The 19,822-nt window shown below is 40.4% G+C and overlaps 1 protein-coding gene across 14 annotated transcripts in view; it reads left to right on the forward strand.

Moving 5' to 3' along the window:
- The window catches only part of NCOA7 (nuclear receptor coactivator 7), a 153,488-nt gene that overhangs the window by 112,764 nt on the left and 20,902 nt on the right, over window positions 1-19,822 (forward strand). For all 14 annotated transcript variants that reach the window (XM_063813426.1, XM_063813429.1, XM_001165718.7 and 11 more), the window contains one exon: window positions 234-402. In XM_063813426.1, coding sequence (XP_063669496.1) covers window positions 234-402 — 169 coding nt within the window. The remainder of the gene's footprint in view (window positions 1-233; window positions 403-19,822) is intronic.

Here is a 19,822-nt window from a genome sequence, read left to right on the forward strand (position 1 = left end):
TATTTTCAGTATGTAGCAGCTCATGGGATGTAGTTCAACCTGAAACAACCAAAGCTTTTTCCTTGTGTGCTAAAGAAGGCTTGAAAAAGTTATTAGTCCTGATACGATGTTGTAGGATGTTTCTGCAATGTTTTGACTAAGAGAGGATTGTGCACTATTTTTTTTAAGTTGAAAAATTCTGCTATTACCAATATTGTCAATATTGAGGAAGAGTTTTTTCGTGTGTGATTCAGATATACTTCCTTCAAAAGAAGAAAAAAGCAAGACCCCACCCATGTTCCTGTGCATCAAAGTGGGAAAACCAATGAGAAAATCCTTTGCCACTCACACTGCAGCCATGGTCCAGCAGTATGGCAAACGGAGAAAGCAGCCAGAGTACTGGTTTGCTGTTCCTCGGGAGAGGTGAGTATGGGCTACAATGGAAAGTCTGTGGGTCTGTTAGGTTTGGATTGTGTTTTGATATTCTTTATCTTAAAATATTTAATTTTATTCTTGAATAAGAGCTTTATCTGAATTGTAGATTTTAGAATTCTAGAAGGATATTATTTAAAGGGACTTTCTGCTAAATGGTGGTTTTAATATAACAAATATGGAGTCATCATAGGTACTATGTCCTGAACTGCTTTCATAACTTTCTACCTAGTTGATTTTTAAATGAAAGAAGAATTTGATGTTCTCAAGTACCAGTAATTAGAAGTGCTCTTTCTATGAGGATAAAGGAATACTATGGAGCAGATCCAAACGCCTCTTAAGTGCAAGAAAGAGGCAGGATTATAATTTTCAAAGTGCTTATAATTCTAGGGAATGAAAGATTTATCGTCCTTATGGAGGGAGCATCTGTAGCTCAGCAGCATAAGAAATGTGATCCCCTGGGTTCACATTTCTGGTCTCAAGGGTTGTATACTCCTAGAAAAAATTATATTTTTAATTCACCAAAGAAGATATCTTCTTGGTTATGTGGCAGTCTAGGATAGGAGGGATAGTGGCGTAGAAATTCTTCAACAGTATATCACTGAGGATGTCTTTATAATAAAAATAATTAGGGAATATTCTTTTTAGAAAACAATTAATTGCTTTTATTTCATATATGTGGTAGAATAAAAATGTCTTATAAAGTCCTTGCAATTAGTTTTCAACACTGTTAAAACCATGCATCTTGCCCCTTAAAAACATCATCATCTAGCCAGATCTTCTGGCTAACACACCTGCCAGGAGCAAATACACTCAGCAAGCTTCCATAGCATGATTTCTCAGTAAACAAAATTAAATTCTAAGCAAGAGTGCACCTTCTGGCTGATTACTACCTAGAATGATCATTCTTATCGGGAGAGTTGTCTCATTTTAATAAATTATAGTTTAATGTGAAAAATAATAGGCTTTTTATTAATGAATTTGCTAATAGCTTTTACCTGTGTTAGACACAAACCCACATTAACCCAGGCATTAAACATAACTTGTTTTGCACTTATGTAATATACTCCATCACCTGTGCCTGCAGCCCCCACAGTGTCTCCTGGAAATTTAGGGATATTGAGGAGAATGAGGAGAAAATGTGTCTCTTTTGTTATCATTTTAAAATGTTTCAACAGAAGCAGTGCAGATTTCTGAAGCTCTGTTAAAATTGGAGTCCTAGAATTAGAATTTTAGAGCTGAATAATATCTAAGAGATTTAGGCCCGTTCTTGATTTTCTAGGTGAGGAAAACAAAGCACTGAAACTTTCAGTTACATTGTGGGTTGTGTAAACTTGATCATCTATCAGAAAAGCTACCTATCATATATATCACTTTTTCTCTGGGAAAATGTATTCTTTATAATATAAGACAATTGTGTTTTTTTCAATTGTGTTATCTTTGCTGCAACTGTCTGCACCAAGGACTCTCGTAGAATAATTGAAGCAATCCCACACATGTAATTATTTTACTGTCATTTTTAACCCAGAAGAAATCTTTAATGGTAAAATAGTACTTCTCTTTGACTTCTTATACCACTTCAAGTGGTTTTTGTGAGCTTTTAAAAGCAGGTCAACTTTGGGAGGCCGAGGCAGGTGGATCACCTGAGGTCAGGAGTTTGAGACCAGCCTGGCCAACGTGGTGAAACCCCATCTCTACTAAAAACACAAAAATAATTAGCCAGGTGTGGTGGTGGGTGCCTGTAATCCTAGCTACTCGGGAGGCTGAGGCACAAGAATCCCTTGAACCTGGGAGGCAGAGATTGCAGTGAGCTGAGATCATGCCACTGCACTCCAGCCTGGGCGACAGAGTGAGACTTTGTCACAAAAAACAAACAAACAAAAAAAGCAGGTCACTTGTGGGATTCTATTATATTGTATTTTATAGTGTCCATTACTTGTTTACCTTCGGGTAGCAAATAACCTGGAATACTTAGTTTTCTTTCTTGAACTAATTATGAATCAACCAAAGATTTTCTTGGAAGTGTTATATTACACTGCGTTAATGACAATAGTTTTTTTGTGTAGATGTTAGGAATTTTTTTATGGTAATTACTGCTTCATGTATTTCCATATCTACCTCCCCTGAAGGGACCCACATTTTAGTTTAAGTAGGGGGAAGATGAAGCAGTCCCATGGTTAATTCTCATCCAGACCTCTACAGTAAGAAATATTTATTTTTGTTTCTAATCCATGAAATTCTTCTGGACTTAAGGCTCAACAGAAGTCCTTAAGGGGGAGCTAAGAAGTGGCATGTATGGCTTTTCTCACTTCAGTTATAATTTCTGGATTCCCTTGCTGCAGCAAACTGGATGTTTCTACTTGCCTTTCTGTTTAATGGATCCATGCATCCATTGGAGTTTCAGTTGCAGAGTGAAGCCACCCTAGGAGTGGCTCCCTTCCCCTTCGTGGGTTACAGTGTCCTTTTCATAGACCTTATAGATGTGACAACTTGTTCTATTTAGGCAAGTCTCTTTGACTTATCCACTATATTAAAGCTCCTTGTCACAGGATAATTAAATTTCGATGGTGAACTTCACAAACATATGTTTCACTGTTTCTCTCTATTGTTCCTAATACTTTTTAAAAATGTTTACTTTTTCCTTTATTATTATTACTACTAAAAAGTTAACTCTACCAAATCTCTCCTTCTTTATTTACAATGTACCCTGTGGGTTTCCCAACTCCATCACTGAATGAATAATCTACCAAGTAAGACCATGGAGAGGGCGGGGCTGTGGGGGGCCAGAGGGTGGTAGTAAGGACAGCAACGATGGAAACCTTGCATAGTCTCCGTTAATCTCCTTTGTTTTGGGTAGGTGTTTTTTTCTGTGGCAATTCTTACTAAATTTTAGATACTAGAAATTAGAGACGTGAAGTAGTTAAAAACTGCCTAAATACGTAATAGTTTTATTTACCTTGGTAGAAGTTGTCAGATCTAAGACCTCCATGAATCCAGGAGAGCCAGCAGTTTCTTCTTGCACACCTGTACACTACGACTTGAAACATACTCAGATTCACTGAGAATTAAATACTCGTCAACCTTATGTCCTCCCTGTCTCCAGTGCAGCTTGCAAAATCAGGTCGTTCTCTTGAGACAGCTGAAGATAATAGTGGTGTGCTGGGGAGATCTGCAGTTTCCACAACTCTACTTATAAACCTGGGAGGTGCTGGCTCCTCCTGCTTTCACTCTTGGTGCTAGTTTAAACATAAGGACAATGTTCCACCATATTTTAATCATCTAGTACAAAATTTCTCAACCTTAACACTATTGACATTTTGGACTACGTAGTTTGTTGTTGGAGGGGGTGGGTGGGGGTGAATTGTATGTTTAGCAACCTCCATGGCCTCTTCCCACTATCTGCTAATAGCATCTCCCCAGTTGTGGTAAACCAAAGTATCTCCAGACATTGCCAAAATGTCCTCTGGAGGACAAAATCACTTCACATGGAGAACCACTGGTCGCGTACTAGACTCGGGCCTCTGTACCATTCTGAAAGTGGGGTTGTAAGCCACAATAGCTAAATAATTTAGAGATTTCACTACTGTCCCCTCCCCTAGAAGAGGTGTGGAGTCTTGGGCTGAAATAATGAGCCCCAGAACCAGGCAGATGTGAATGGGAATCCCCAGAAGTATGGGCCTTTGAATGAGATACTTTATCTCCTTGTACCATAATTTCTTAATTTAAAAAACAGATCAATAAGGACAACGTGAAGTTTAAAGTTCAATGCAGAGGATACCTTACACATTCATCATCACAGACAAGGAGAAGGCAGAAAAGCTAAAGCAGTTCTTGACCCCTGGTTTGGCAGTGAAGGAGCTGAAATGAACCAGACACACTGATTTGGACTGTATTAACCGATTTCCCATTTGCACCAAGAATACTGTGCTGGCAGCAAGCTGTACTTTTTTTTTTTTTTCCTAAATGGGAAATGGGTTAAAATATTTAAAAATTTAAAAATATAGGTGATTGTAAGCATTAAGTAATTAGATCATATTTGAACAAATAATTATTTAGTACATACTTCCTGGCAGGCACTTATTTACCTAGTTTTAAGTAAATAAGACCGGGACCCTATCCTGAGAACCTTATGAAAAGTGATTGAAGATACTTGTTAACACTTTGTAGAGATATAATATTCCGTGAATTTGGGTACTGTTTTATATTTTAAAAACCACAATTGTCTTTTCCCCCCTTCCCTTTCTTAATGCTGACAGATTGTCCTTGATTAGAAAGAACCAATAATTCTTCTCTAAAGTAAAACTTTTCTCTTTTTTCCAATTATTTATAGCCTTTTAATCTCTGAAATGTTTTATAATAATTCTATATTATCCAGCTTTTAAAATAAATAAGATGGAAATAGTGTTAAGTAGCAGGAATTATGTAGAGTTTGTCAAGCCATGCATAAATGTTTAATCCAAACTTTTTAAGTTGGTTAGTGTGATTTGTATAATAAGTAAACTAATAAGAAAGCGAAGGGAGAGAAGGAGAAGGAAAGCTCATGGGGTTTAAATTTTTATTTTTGTTTAACTTGAAAAAAATTATGCTGAGATAATTTTAGTAACACTTGAACATACAGATAAGCCAAAAGGAGATGGGGAAAAAATCTATTTTGCAATTGGCTTTTTTTCCACTTAATATCCTGTGTACATTTTCCACATCATGTGCTGCGTTAGGCCATTCTTGGGTTGCTATAAAGAAATACCTGTGACTGGTTAATTGACGAGAAACAAAGGTTTAACTGGCGCACAGTTCTGCAGGCTGTGCAGGAAGCATAGTGCTGGCCATCTCTGCTTCTGTTGAGGCCTCAGGAAGCTTACAACACCAAGGCAGAAGACAAAGACAGTGCAGGCCTCTCACATGGCAGGAGTGGAAACGAGAGAGAGTGGGCAGAGTTGCTACACACTTTTAAGCACCCAGATCTCGGGAGAACTCACTACAGCAAGGACAGCACCAAGCAATGAGGGATCTGCCCCCACGACCCAAACACCTCCCACCAACCCTCACCTCTAACACTGGGGATTACATTTCGACATGAGATATGGCAGGGTCACAGATCTCAACCATATCATATGCTATGTTAGTTCATATATGTATATATGTGTGTGTGTGTGTGTGTCTGTGTGTGAATATATATATATTTTATATATATTATATATATAATACATATATATACATAATACATATACATAATACATATATATATAAAATACAGTTAGCACACCATTATGTTTTCTGATTGATTTAATCATGTACTTACTTTGGATATTAGGTTCTTTTGAATTTTTGGCCGTTATAAGCAATGTTACATTAAAAGTATCTGTAAAATCCTTCAGGGAGTCTTATGAAATCCAAGAATATGTTTAAGGCTTTAAATACATGTTGCACATGAAAGTGTGTGACCATATATACACCCACCAGCATAAGAGTATCCTTTTCTCCAGATGCTTGGAACACTGAGTGTTATGATTCTTTATATCTAAGTCAGTAGATGAATAAAGAAACAAATGTAGCTATAAAATGTTTTATTTTAAAGGTGAGTGAGCACTTTTTATATAACATCTGTTTGATATAAGGTAAGGCCAATTGAGGCCGGAGAGTTTTGGTTCTGTGTGATTCCTTTAATAAATAGATTTTATGGCTGGGCGTGGTAGGTCATGCCTGTAATCCCAGCACTTTTGGGAGGCCAAGGTGGACAGATTGCTTGAGCTCAGCAGTTCAAGACAAGCCTGGGCAACATGGTGAAATCACATCTCTACAAAAAAATACAAAAATTAGCTGGATGGTGGCACACACCTGTAGTCCCAGCTACTCAAGAGGCTGAAGTGGGAAGATCACCTGAGCCCGAGATGCTGAGGCTGCAGTGAGCTAAAATCACGCCTCCGCACTCCAACCTTGACAAAAGAGCAAGACCCTGTCTCCAAAAATAAAAATAAAAAGATTATTTATACCTTAATATAAAAATGTATAATACATTTATTTGTTAAAAAGTATTCTAAAGTGCTGTTTCTCTAATTGGCTTCTATTTAGGATCAGCAAACTGATTTATACTCAATAGACAGTTATGTTTTGTGTTTGCACACGTATTTAGGATAAACTCATTATGTATAAGTTAAATTGATTCTGTTTTAGAAAGCATGATAAGTTATTACATAATGTCAAGCATAATTCAAAGTCTCACTACTCATTATAATATTTGGGATTTTTGTGCTTTCACAATAAAAATGAGTAACGTATACATGCGCACACAGGTATCTGTCAGTTTAAAAGGTATAATCTATGTTGCGTGTATATACCTGATAGTCCAATTTGAGACTAACAGTAGTATTTCCTATAGTATAGTTCATCACCCAGAGTTCTCCATGGTTGCCTGGACCAAAGAGTAGAACCAAGAGCTCAAGGCCCCTTTTTAAGAAATGGTACCTTTTCTTTAAGTCAACATTTCCCCCAGGATGTTCGATGGAAAGCTAGTCCCATGAACAAGCAATGGGTTAGAAAATAGATGTTTCATAGTTAAATATGTTTCATACTTAGTTCTTAGCTCTGTGTAGAGCAGAGCCTTAAGCTCATAGTTTTTGTTCCCTAAATAGGCTTCTTTAAGGATTTCTTAGTTTTATTTTCTATTCTCTATTATTTTTCCTGGAATTGGCATAATAGCACACAGTTAATTTTTACTTTATCTCTAATCACATTTTGATTTTATGAGATTACTTTCATATCAATATATATTTAAAGACATGTTCAATCTCTCTGTTGGCTTTAAATTCTTTACTATAGTAAATGCAAATTGGGATGTATTTACCTTTTCACATTTTTTTTTTTTGAGATGGCATTTTGCTCTTGTCACCCAGGCTGGAGTGCAATGGCATGATCTCGGCTCACTGCAGCCTCCGTCTCCTGGCTTCAAGCAATTCTCCTGCCCCAGCCTCCCAAGTAGCTGGGATTACAGGCACCTGCCACCATGCCTGGTTAATTTTTGCATTTTAGTAGAGACAGGGTTTCACCATTTTAGCCAGGCTGGTCTCATACTTCTGATTTCAAGTGATCCGCCTGCCTCGGCCTCCCGAAGTGCTGGGATTACAGACATGAACCACCATGCCCAGCCCCTTTTTGACATGTTGAGTAGTAGCATCCATACATACTAAGACCATGTAGTAACATTTTGGCCACAAAAGCTATATTTTATTGTTAGGAGTGACTAGTTGATGACCGATCATAGTCAGGATTTTTCAACTCTCTTTCTATCTTCTTTTTCTTTTTCTAAACTATTCACTCTTGGTTCTGGAACATTTAGAGCAAAGCCTGAAAGTCATGAGTACTGAGCTTTTCATGATGTGCCATCCATCTGAAATCTTACTCATTTTTAAAACTATGGGTGCTAAGCTTCATTGGACCCTGATGTCATTCAGGTGCCTGAATTGCAACATTATAAAAGCATCAGATTATTCTGGTTGAGCACATATTTTTACAAAGATCATCCCATGTTATCTTCATCATCCCAAGGAGAATTTCTACTCTTAAAAACTCAAAGAGGAATATCAAAGAAATTAGCCCACTACCTCAGCTATCAGTTTGCCCAGAGCTAAATCAGAGAGCATTAAGAGAGCAGATTGGGCAACAAATTGATGCCCTTCATGACTTTGTGCTACTCTGATTGTGAATGTAGTACTTGAAAATAACACTTTCCTATTCTTTAGTTCCTCTTCTTAAAACCTATTTTGTACCATATGTCTATGATAATCTTCTAAAAAAAACTATTCTGATCTTGTTTCATTCCCACAAAAATATCTTAAGCCTTCAGGACTGATGTCTAAACCCCTTCTGTATTTTTAAAAACCCTTCATAAAAGTGCTAGGATTACAGGTATGAGCCATTGTGCCCAGCCTATAATACATATTCCTAAACATTAGTTGGATGGGTTCATGAATAAATGAGCTTATAATCTAATAAATAAAAAATGTATTTGTTATTTCTTATAATTAAAATTATACAGACTAATATTTAGAAAATACAGAAAAGCAAAAAGAAGAAAATTGAAATCTCATAGTTTTGTTACAGAGAACTAACTACAATTCATTTTATCTGTATAGCCTTTTAGCCTTTCTTTCAATGCATGGATTAATGTAATAATACTATATAGATCATACATATATAGTATATGTAAATTGCTTTTCCTTAAAAATGTGTATTTTTCTGCCATTAAATATTCTATTCACATGCATTTAGTGAGCATGAATTATTTTATAATGAGAAACAATCATAAAAAATAAAATTGATTCCCTATTAAACTTGTTTTACAATGGAAAGATGTTCAAATCCTAAGGACCTTCATGAAGACAGCAAAATGCTCTTAACAGCACCTTTTCTTAGAAATAAGGGATGAATTAAAGGAATTACAAACTGACCTAGTTTTCTAGCATGAAATCTTTAACCATAGTTAATGTGGAATTTTCTGATCAAAAGTCACCTTGCTTCTACTGGGATCACAGCTAACCTGGAATCTTTAATGACTCCTGGCGCCAAGAAGACCATAATCTTGAACATTTTTTAGTACTGTACTTGCTGGAACAACTGAGGTCCTACTCAGCCATACCAGGTATATATCAGAATACAAACCCTGTGATTCGTAAGTACCACTTACCAATGTGTTATACTGTAATTTTATGATGATTCTTTAAGTTGAAAGTCACTAGTAAAGAAAATTCCCAAACAAGATCTCCAAAACATCCCTGAAAGAATTGTCTTCTTGTTTTCCTATTTAGTATGAATTTTGGAAAACCCCTAAACAAATATGTAATTATTGATTATTTTATGTTTTAAAGTGACACTGCTTGCTCTTCCTTCCTGATTATTTTACCTTTTTTTCATCAACTGAAAATTCCAGAAATTCATTACCCTCCAAAAACACCCTCTTAGGCAACCACCCCCCAGTAACTTCAGTAACCAGCTTTGGCAAATACCTTGAGTTAATCATTCACTCTACAGTCAGACGTAAGCTCATGAAAAAATAATCTTCTTTGTAAGTGAGCTCTTCACAGTGCTTTCTGGTGGCGGAGCAAGCTTTGAGACAAGTAGCTTTGGAGAATAGCTGAGGGTCCATTTCCACTGCAGACTAATCCCTGCCAATGGGTGCTGCACACAGTGTTTGGGAGTAAGTATGCAGAAACAGTAATGATTGCAAACCTAAATGCCTGCAGGGGCTGTGGAATGGGAGTAAAGGAAGCATGAGGCCAGGGTTAATTATAGAGCTCCTTCTCTACCAGTAGGGGCTGTGGACCTCTGTAGCTAGGTGGGAACGGGAACACGGGCCTGGGGTGTTGCTACATCTTCTCATCTTTTTCAAAAAGGAAGCCGAAATATCGATTAAATATATTAAATCTCCCCAGTTGTTAAGTATTGTCCACTGTTTAATTTTAAAGATAGTGAGCAGAGCAAAGAAAACATATTTACTTCTGAATCCACGCTATGGGCTGCCAGCCTGAGGCCTCTGGCATTGATATTAATATAAACTTTTAAGTTTTTATTCATTTTCAAGTAATCCTTTTTATAACCACAACTGCTGTTTTGAGCTTTCTCAACAGAGCGTTCCTATTATTTTTGGTGAACCAAAGAGTATTTTTCTTTCCAGCTTTATTGAGATAGAGTTGACAACCTAAAATTATGTATTTTTGAGATGTTCAACCTGATGATTTCATGTGTGTGTACATTGTGAAATATACATCACAATGGAGCTAATTAAACATCCTCATTACCACACAGTTAGTTGCCATTTTCTTCTTTTTTGGTATGTGTGGTAAGAACACTCGTTAGCAAAAAAGGACCTGTCTACAATGCATTGTTAATTATAGTCACATTGTTGTACATTAGATTCAAAGAAGAGTAGTTAGTTGGTTTGTAAATAAATAAAGTTTGGTTTTTTTTTTTTATAGACACACTAAGACCCTTTAAAAATGGACATTATACCTGGGTATTACTAACCATTGATTTAATTTGGAGTTTTAGAATACTGAAACTGGAAGAGGCCCTACAGTGCAAGGAAAATTACCTTTTTCACATGAGAATTTCCAGCCAGGCCATTAGGACTGGATTTTTAAAGGCAGTCGTTTTCTAGCAGCAACCTCTGTGGTGAAAACTGCTTTGCCCTACTGGGCTTCTGTAGCTGTTTTCAGAATGGAACCCCCAGAAGTTTTAGACAGACATGCATTTGAATAATTTATGATGGACAATACAAGTGACCAATGAAACTGCATGCACATGCGTTTCAGTACTTTCTAGGGCACATTCTTTTTTCCTTTCTTTACATGTCCTCTTTCGGTATTTCCCATTCTCTGTGCCATAATATACTCTGAATTATGTTTTTAATGTAATAGCTATTAAATTGTTTAATGGTTCCTGCTTATCAATTTTAAGTCAAGTGAGTTTTGGGATTATATTTTGCTGTGTGTACCCCCAGTTTCTTTTCCTACCAATCATGCAGCTTTTGATAGGGCAATAATTCCTTAACTGCTCTGGGTTATTTTGATTACGTTTGTTGGTTTACAACAATGTAAATGGCAATGAGATGAGAGAGTTCCCTTGACCCCTTTGTGGGACTTGCGACAGGGATATCACCTTTACTCAGCTGCTGCACTCAAACCCCTTGCAGGAGGGGGAGCACGCAGGTGAGTGGGTACAGGAGCTGGGGCGGGTGCCTTTGGGCACCAGTGGGAATGAACCCTGTACCAGCCCATAGCAGCGTCTAGGGGCTGCCCACAGCAGCACCTAGGGGTTGCCCACGACCACTGGAGCCCCAGAGGTCATAGGTTACAAACAGTGCTCTTTTAGCATTTGCCGTCCATGGATGACTAAGTGTTAAACCAGCTTAGTGGAGAGTCAGGGTGATAGCCCTTTTCACCCTGCCCTCTTGGTACCCGGGTTCTTGTCCAGCATCCAGGAAGAATCAGGTCCCATGGCCTTGAAGGATGGTGAATGTGGAGATTTGATTGAGCAGTAGAAGTGGCTTTCAGTGGGATGGGGAGCTGGAAAGGAGATGGAGTGGGAAGATACTCTTCCCCTGGAGTTTGGCCAGACCTGGCTGAACTCCTCCGACCGTCCCCGACCAAACTTCTCTCTGACTGTATTCTCCAATGTCCAGCTGCCTCTTTTCCTCTCAGCATTCAGGCGCTTCTTCTCATCTTTCCTCTGCTGAGCCACTCTGCTTCTCTGCCAGTGGAGCTTGTGGTTTTTATGGGTGCAGGGTAGGGGGTGTGGCAGGCCAAAAAGTAACATTTAGGGGGAAAAACGGGGATGTGAAGTTCTCATTTAGGGCCACAGGTCCAGGCTTGAGGGTGGAACCCTTGCAGAGACCCCACCCTTTTTTACCTAGTATTTCTCTGCCTCCTGTCTATATCAGCAAGATTTTAGATCCTCATGTAGAAGAGACTTTCTAAAAGATCTGTCCAAAAGTAGAATGAACTTCCTTGCATATTTAATAATCCAAACACTGATAGGGTGGGCTAAGTTTTCTTATCTTCATTTCGGAAGCTCAGAGAGGTTAAGGAACTTTCCCAAAACCTCCAGCTAGTAACAGGTGGAACCAACTTGGGAATTCAAGTCTTTGACTTAGAAATGTATGCTTTTTAAACTTTAACTCATAGCCATGTTTTTTTTTTTTTTTTAAGTGGGGATGGAAGGGAAGCAACAGTAAATTAAATCCTACCGTAACTAGTAGTGAATCTTGTTCAGTAAACTAGATTGTAATTTTACCTAAAGTCCATACACCTAAGGCATGAATGGTAGGTAGAAATATGGTTTGTTTCAAGCATCAACTCTTCAATTTTTCATCAGATTTTCAATCCTTAAGCCCTGGAGCTTTGTCAGTGACAGGCTTTTATGAACTAGCAAAACCAGGACAGTGGAAGTGACCCTAAAAGAAATAGTAAAGCATATTGTTTAAGACCATGAACTGACCTTGTGTTCGTCCCAGGTCCACCCCTAAAATGCTATGTGACCTTGGGTGACTTAATCTATGTAAGCATCTGTTTCTCATGCATTAAATAGGAATGATCATAATAGTGCCTACCTCACGGGATTATAATGAGAATAAATGAGCATGCCCATGTATTAAATGAAAATTAGTTGCTGCTGCTGCTGCTATTACCTCTCCTTCAATCTGTTGTGCTTTGTTGCCTGAGTTAGGTGCTGCCTTCCAAGAAACTATCATTTACCTTCTTTGAATTTCTTCTTTAGAGATGACAACTCTATCTGCTAAACAGGGATTTGTAATTTGAATATGGTGTCTCCTTTGGGATAAATCCCTAAAGGAGCCTTGTATTGAAGATAAAGACCTTTGAGGTGTATGAAGAAATCTGATTAAGGCCAAATTTGTAATTAAACAGAAAACCTAAACAAAGGTGAGGGCCAGATTTTAGATGGTTTGATTTTGTGCCTGGCAGAGCATGTATGGCAGGTTTCTTCCCATGCCCTCTGCCACACCTGGGGTCTGGCCTTGACCATCTCCTGCCTGGATCACCATTGCAGCCATAGCAACAAGGCCTTTATTTCTAGTTGATCCTGTCTCTTCCTGGCCTTCCCTACTTGGCTCCACAGCAGTCCTTCTCAAGCACAGATCTGTCCATGTCTCTTCCTGCTAAAGCTATGAACGCATGGCCTCCGTGTGCCTGTGGTTTCCTATGGCAGCTTCAGCTATTCACATACATTCCCTCCCTCACAAATATCCCTAGATCTGCCTACCATCTATACTACTGTTTACTTAATGGTTGTCTTTAAAGGATTTAAATAGTAATTTTTTTTTACTTAGTCTTTTCCTAAATAGCAATATCTGTGAAATCAGAAAAATAATATGCTAGTAGTACTTATTTTTACTCCTTTTTTTTTTTTTTGAGACAGAATCTTGCTCTGTCACCCAGGCTGGAGTGTAGTGGCATCATCTCGGCTCACTGCAACCTCCACCTCCTGGGTTCAAGCAATTCTTCTGCCTCAGCCTCCCAAGTAGCTGGGATTACAGGTGTGTGCCATCATGCCCGACTAATTTTTTTGTATTTTTAGTAGATACGGGGTTTCACCATATTGGACAGGCTGGTCTCGAACTCTTGACCTCATGAACTGCCCACCTCAGCCTCCCAAAGTGCTGGGATTACAGGCATGAGCCACTACCCTTTAAGTACATATGAGTATTAAAATATGTTCTTCTGCATACCCTCTGAAGTCACTGGGACTTCCCCACCACACTTCAGGAAACAGTGGCCACAGGCTGAGTTCCAAGTATTTTATCTTATGCTTGGGACTTTCTGTGACCTAGTGACCCACCTGCTCTGTCTTCTTTCTTCTTATCTCCTACCTTTCCATTAAGCAAATGGTAAGTCTTGTTCTTTTATTCCTCCTCTCAGGAATTCCTTCCCTGCCTCTTGAGTTCCTATTCAACACCAACATCCCAGCTCCGATGCCCCTCGGCTGTTGTGTTGGCACTGTGCTAACATTTTTTTGTTTACTCTCCACCACCTGAGCACCTTGAGGCAGGGCCTGGGTATCCTGCATCTCTGTCCTTTTTACAGAATTCTTTGTCAGAAATCACCAGTGACCTGATGGCATTGTCCTCCTTTTGCTCTGCCATGTCCACTTTGACCTCACCGCAGCATCCCCCTGGTCTTCCAATGCCATGTCTTTGCATGGGTTCCCTCCAGTAGAATGCTGTTTCTCCTTCCTCCTGTAATGGACTCTTCTGCCTCCCTCAACACCCAGTTTAACCATGGCCCCTGGGAAGCCTTCCCCTACCCCAGCCTTAGACACTTCACTGGGCTTACCTTTGCCATGATTCTTAATTTAAAAAGAAAGCAATAGTGTGAGCACAGAGCCAGAATGGACACTGGCTGCATTTTGGAGACTGGTGCAAAACAAAGCTCCCAGGCAGCCCCAAAGAGGTCACATTTATCCCAAAACCTATGAGGAGACATTGGGAAAACATTACAGGCAGTTAGGTGAAATGCTCAGGTTTGCATTTTATGAGCTCGATTTTGCCTGTCTGCTGTTTCTTCTTGGCCTTTTGCTAGGACGGCTCTGCTTTCTCCTTAAATATTAGTGGTTTCTCGGGACCCAGTACTTGACCCAGTTCTCTGTTCATGGGTGTTACCACACACCCACTGCTTCAGCAGCAGGTAGCAGCCAGGGTGAGTAATTACTAGTAATTCTGTTCACTCATCCATCAGCCCTGCTTAGTGTCCTGAGGTAGTGGAAGCCCAGAGAAGCTCAGTGGTTCATCCAGACCACAGCGTGAGTCACAGAGAGTTTCCAAAAAGCCATTGACAGACCTGCCAAGGTTAAAACGGGTGATGACTGAGATACTGCTGATGTTTACAGTGGATGATCTTTGAGAAGATCAGCTTCACTAGAGTGGTGAGGGAAGGAATAAGATTTTTTTTTTTTTTTGAGACAGAGTTTCACTCTTGTCGCCCAGGCTGGAGTGCAGCGGTGCGATCTCGGCTCATTGCAACCTATGCCTCCGGGGTTCAAGCGATTCTTCTGCCTCAGCCTCCCAAGTAGCTGGGATTACAGACCCCTGTAATGCCACCATGCCCAGCTAATTTTTGTATTTTTAGAAGAGATGGGGTTTCACCATGTTGGCCAGGCTGGTCTAGAACTCCTGACCTCAAATGATCTGCCTGCTTCGGCCTCCCGAAGTGCTGGGATTACAGGCGTGAGCCACCGCACCCAGTCAGGAATAAGATTTTAAAACCTGCCACCTTCCAGAAAATACCGGAGCCAGGTTCGATTTAACAAAGGGCATATACAGAAAGGTGAACAAAATCAGAATAGAAGAGTTCAGGAATGAAAAGGAATTGGGAAATCTGCCGGCCCAGATGTCAACAATACTCTCTAAAGGGAAAGTGAGGTGTGGGAGGGACTTTGGGAATAAATAAAATCCGAACCCTTTTTTAAAATTATTTATTTATTTTTACTATTTTTATTTTTTGGAGACAGAGTCTTGCTTTGTCGCCCAGGCTGGAGTGCAGTGGCATGATCTCGACTGACTACAACCTCCGCCTCCTGGGTTCAAGAAATTCTTGTGCCTCAGCCACCCGAGTAGCTGGGATTTTACAGGTGTGCACCACTACACCTGGCTAATTTTCGTATTTTTAGTAGAGATGGGGTTTCACCGTATTGGCCAGGGTGGTCTCAAACTCCTGGCCTCAAGCAGTCTTCCCACCTCGGCTTCCCAAAGTCCTGGGATTACAAGCATGGAATTTATGGATCCAGATGAAGGAGATAGGGGAATGGAAAGGTTGCAAGGTGGGGTGGTGGAAATAATTGAGGAAATTCACCAGGGAGTGGGACCCTTAAAAGTACAGAGAGGAGGGTTAAAACAGGTCAAAGAGCAGTTACTCCTTTTGAAGAAAAAGAGTGCTAAGAGGAATGGCAGAGGGAACACATTTTAAGAACAGTACAGTAGAGAATCTTCCATTCTGAGAGGAGGCAGGTAGGAGAGTGGGGTGAGCTTGAAAAAATAGAGGCTAAATATGTACTGTGTAGAGTAGGAAAGAAAAAAAGCTACAGGTGAGTACGGAGCTGCACCAGGAGAGGGTTTTTCCTAGCCAAGATTAGCTGCCTTTGTAGTGGACCCATTAAGCCCAAATAAGCAAACCTAGCTACATTCATCATCCCAAGAGAAGAGCTGGAAAGATTATTGTGTTTGTTTCTGTGGGAAGTTTGGAAGGGCAGGTGCAGAAGGATCGCTGCTGTAGGCCTACCTCTAGGGGGCACTGGTGAGGGTGAGCCTGAAAGAGAGATCCTAAAGTATATGAACCCAGAAGAGGCTGAAGACTAGGGAGAGAGGAGGAAGAGGGGTCAGGGCGGGAGCATAGCTGGTATAGCCAGGAGAAAGACGTGGTTTAGATGGAAGGCAGAGGAATCAGAAGGGGAATTTCAGAGCTTGAGGTCTGTTTCCAGAGGGCAGAGTTGAGTTCTGGGAAATGACCCACTAGGAAAACCCAGTGAATGAAAAGAACATTCCAATAATTAGGTTAAATAAACAAGGCAACCCTAACCTAGAAGGAAAAACTATGAAGTCATATCCTCTCCCCCAGGTAAATCATAAAAATAACCTAAACAAAAGATAGAGAATTGAGCGGAAGGAGAGCTGGGAAGAGGGACATTGACTCCTTCCACCTCGTCTCCAGAGGACTTAGAACTTAAGTAAGCAAATTGATTCTACATGAATCTTAATATCCTCTTGTGGGACAGGCCATGTCCCTTCTTCATTCCTCCTCCACTTCCCTCAGAGGCATAGCATGAGGGCCCTGTGTGCGTGAGAGAATGAGGGAATATTATGCGGGAGGCTACCGTTGAGGGAAATAGGAGTCTGCCAGTGCCCTGAACATCTCAGAGGAAAGAAGAACAAGCATTTCCTGGCAGAGTGCCCCATTGCAGATGTACCTTTGAGGTTTCCCATCTCACCTCCGCTGAGGCTGCTCAAGGTTTGGGCGACTCTGTTGACTGCAGAGACAGAGCGTACCACCTGAGCGATGGGGGAAGCATTCAGGGCAGCTTCCCCTTCACACTCCCCAAACACAGAGCACAGCACTGACCGGCTGGCTCCGGTGGTGCTGTGAGTCCCTCATCAGCGGAAGGTGCAGGAGCAGGAATAACAGGGACTGGGCTGCATGTGCCCTAAGGGCCACTCGGGACATCTCACTAATACTCCTTTAGATTTATTAACGAAACCTAAAGCCAAGGAAGTAATTGGCCCATACTATGACATGAAATCTGACTATGGACAGATACTAAAATGTTCCCACCTCCTTGGACTTAGCATTTATTTTTAAAAAGCGGGGGTTGGGGAACAGCTTAGAATTACTCGAACGTTTCCGGGGATGGGTGTTTGGGCACATTATTGAGTCTTCCCAACTCTCAATTTCCTTAACTTTAAATTTGGCACAGTAATACATGCCTCATAGAGTTACTGTACAATGTAAGGTCCTTGAGGCAGGAAATCACAGCTTTTCTTTTTAGGTAGATGGTATATTTTACCAGCATTGGTTAAAACATAAGGTTGCTTTTCTGCTTAATGTTAAGTGTTTATGACTCTAAGCCTCTATTGTGTGATATATTGAAAGTGCTTTTTCCTCTTCTCTAGAAACCTTCCTCCAGTGGTAAGTCCCAAGAAACCCTGTGCTTACTCAGTTTAAAGGGCTGGCCATGGCTGCTGCAAAATAGTCCACTCTGGGAACAAGCAAACCCAGAGCCTAGATTTACTACTCACAGAAAACCCAGCAGTTCCAAAAGAGTAGGCTTGGGATATGCCCCCTTACCTGGTCACCCCAGATTCCTGTCCTAGGCCGAGATATTTCTTCTAGAGAAAATGGCACCAGCAAGTAAGAATGCTTTATGCCAAAATTGACACCCCAGTACACTCCATCTCACATCTTCTTGTTAAACCTAAGAAACACACACATATGCACATGCAGCCATTTCCTTCCATAACATGCCCACAGTGGCAGGGGGCTTGATCTAAGTTTCAGAATCAGTAGCACACCATGCCTCAATTTGTCTGCTCCTAAAATGGTTATGGCAAGACCTGACCACTTCTCCAACCCCTTTGGAGAGTTTCCCTTCAGGAACAATGGAATAGAGAAAGGGATGTTGTCTTTTTCTGTGGACTTATCTACGCTAGGACCACCCTAATTCATCAGAGAAGCTCTAATAATATTGACATCTTCAAAAGAGATGGTATTAGGCGTTTGATTCCTCCTCAGGAAATCCTACAGACTTTATATAAATCTTCCTTCTCCCTGACCTACTACCCCATCCACCTTCCCGATGGGTTGTAGGAATGATGAGTGGTCTTCATCAAACAGGGTATACTCAGTCATACCTCTCTCCAGAATACTAAGTCCTACTTATATCTGCATAATTAAACAGGACAGTACAATCATGTCCCTGAGCAACTTGATGTTTTTGTCACCAGAAAGGGAAATGACTAGCAATTGCTAAGATAGTTTCTCTCCCTAAAATCTTAATTGACCTGCACTTTTCACACTTTACATTTTCTTGCAATGTCTAAGAAGAAATGAAAGCTTAACTCCAAATCTGTGATTGATTGTTTATTCCCTTGCAGTCTTGCACAAGAATATTTGATTGCATGAACTCAGCATTCTCAGAACATTTCCTTTTTCTCTCGGTGTCTATGAATGTCCAAAGACTTTCCCAAAGTAGAGTAAAATGTTAGAGGAAAAATGAGTAGTGCCTAATGGAAAGTGGGTCCAAAAAGTGATTTAAAAATGTGTCTTGTGTTGTAACTAGAAAATTAACTGGGAAATGGTTCAGAAACCACTGTGGAATGAGAGGAGGACTTTTTAGTGTGATAGAAAGAACACTGATTGCCACCTCAGGAGATCTAGTCCTGGCTGTGATCCTGATGTTTTCATTCAGAGCCCTCATTCTCTGATACCTAAGGAAAGTTAGTTGAATGAAATGCCATCCAGTGTCCAGCTCTAACATTCCAGAAGGGAGGCTTCATGAAGGCAGGGTCATTGGCACACAGTGGGTGCCCAGGAAGTGTTGTCAAAGGAAGCAATGCCCTCTAGACAAAGACCAGCAGGAACACACCTGTAATTGAGTAAGTCAGGTTAACTTGTTGCAGTGAGGGAGAACACACACCATATAGGGAACCATGGGTTACCTCAGTAAGAGGATGTTAGAAAGGAGTGGCTCATGCCTGTAATCCCAGCACTTTGGGAGGCCGAGGTGGGTGGATCACGAGGTCAGGAGATCGAGACCATCCTGGCTAACATGGTGAAACCCCATCTCTACTAAAAATACAAAAATTAGCCGGGAGTGGTGGCGCATGCCTGTAGTCTCACCTAGTCAGGAGGCTGAGTCAGGAGAATCACTTGAACTCGGGAGGCAGAGGTTGCAGTGAGCCGAGATCGCACCACTCCAGTCTAGCCTGGGTGACAGAGTGAGACCGTGTCTCAGAAAAAAAAAGAAAGGACTTATGGGATTTTGGTTTGTGTTAGGTGATTTGAGGGAGGATTCAAGGAAGCAGGGCCTTGCTCTAAATGGGATGCTGTCAGGAAGTAGGGGTAATTTTAAGATTGGGTATTTTATTAAATCCTATCTAGAAGGAAGGAAGACTGGAGAGACTAATGCTATAATTGGGAAGGAAGCACAGTCATTCTCATTACCCAAATTAGGGAGATGTTTGGTCATTTTTGTGGCTGGATAATGTTTGTGTTGTTTGTGTTCAGCTCTGATTACAGAGTTGTCTTGTTTTTGTTGTGATTCATCATGGTCTTAGAATGGCCTTATTTAGTGTTGATGTTCTGGAAAATTATGTTAAATAGGAAAACATCGGGCATAGCTGTGAATGCTAAGCTAG

Source organism: Pan troglodytes, chromosome 5 (assembly GCF_028858775.2).
Source record: "Pan troglodytes isolate AG18354 chromosome 5, NHGRI_mPanTro3-v2.0_pri, whole genome shotgun sequence".
Lineage (NCBI taxonomy): Eukaryota > Metazoa > Chordata > Mammalia > Primates > Hominidae > Pan > Pan troglodytes.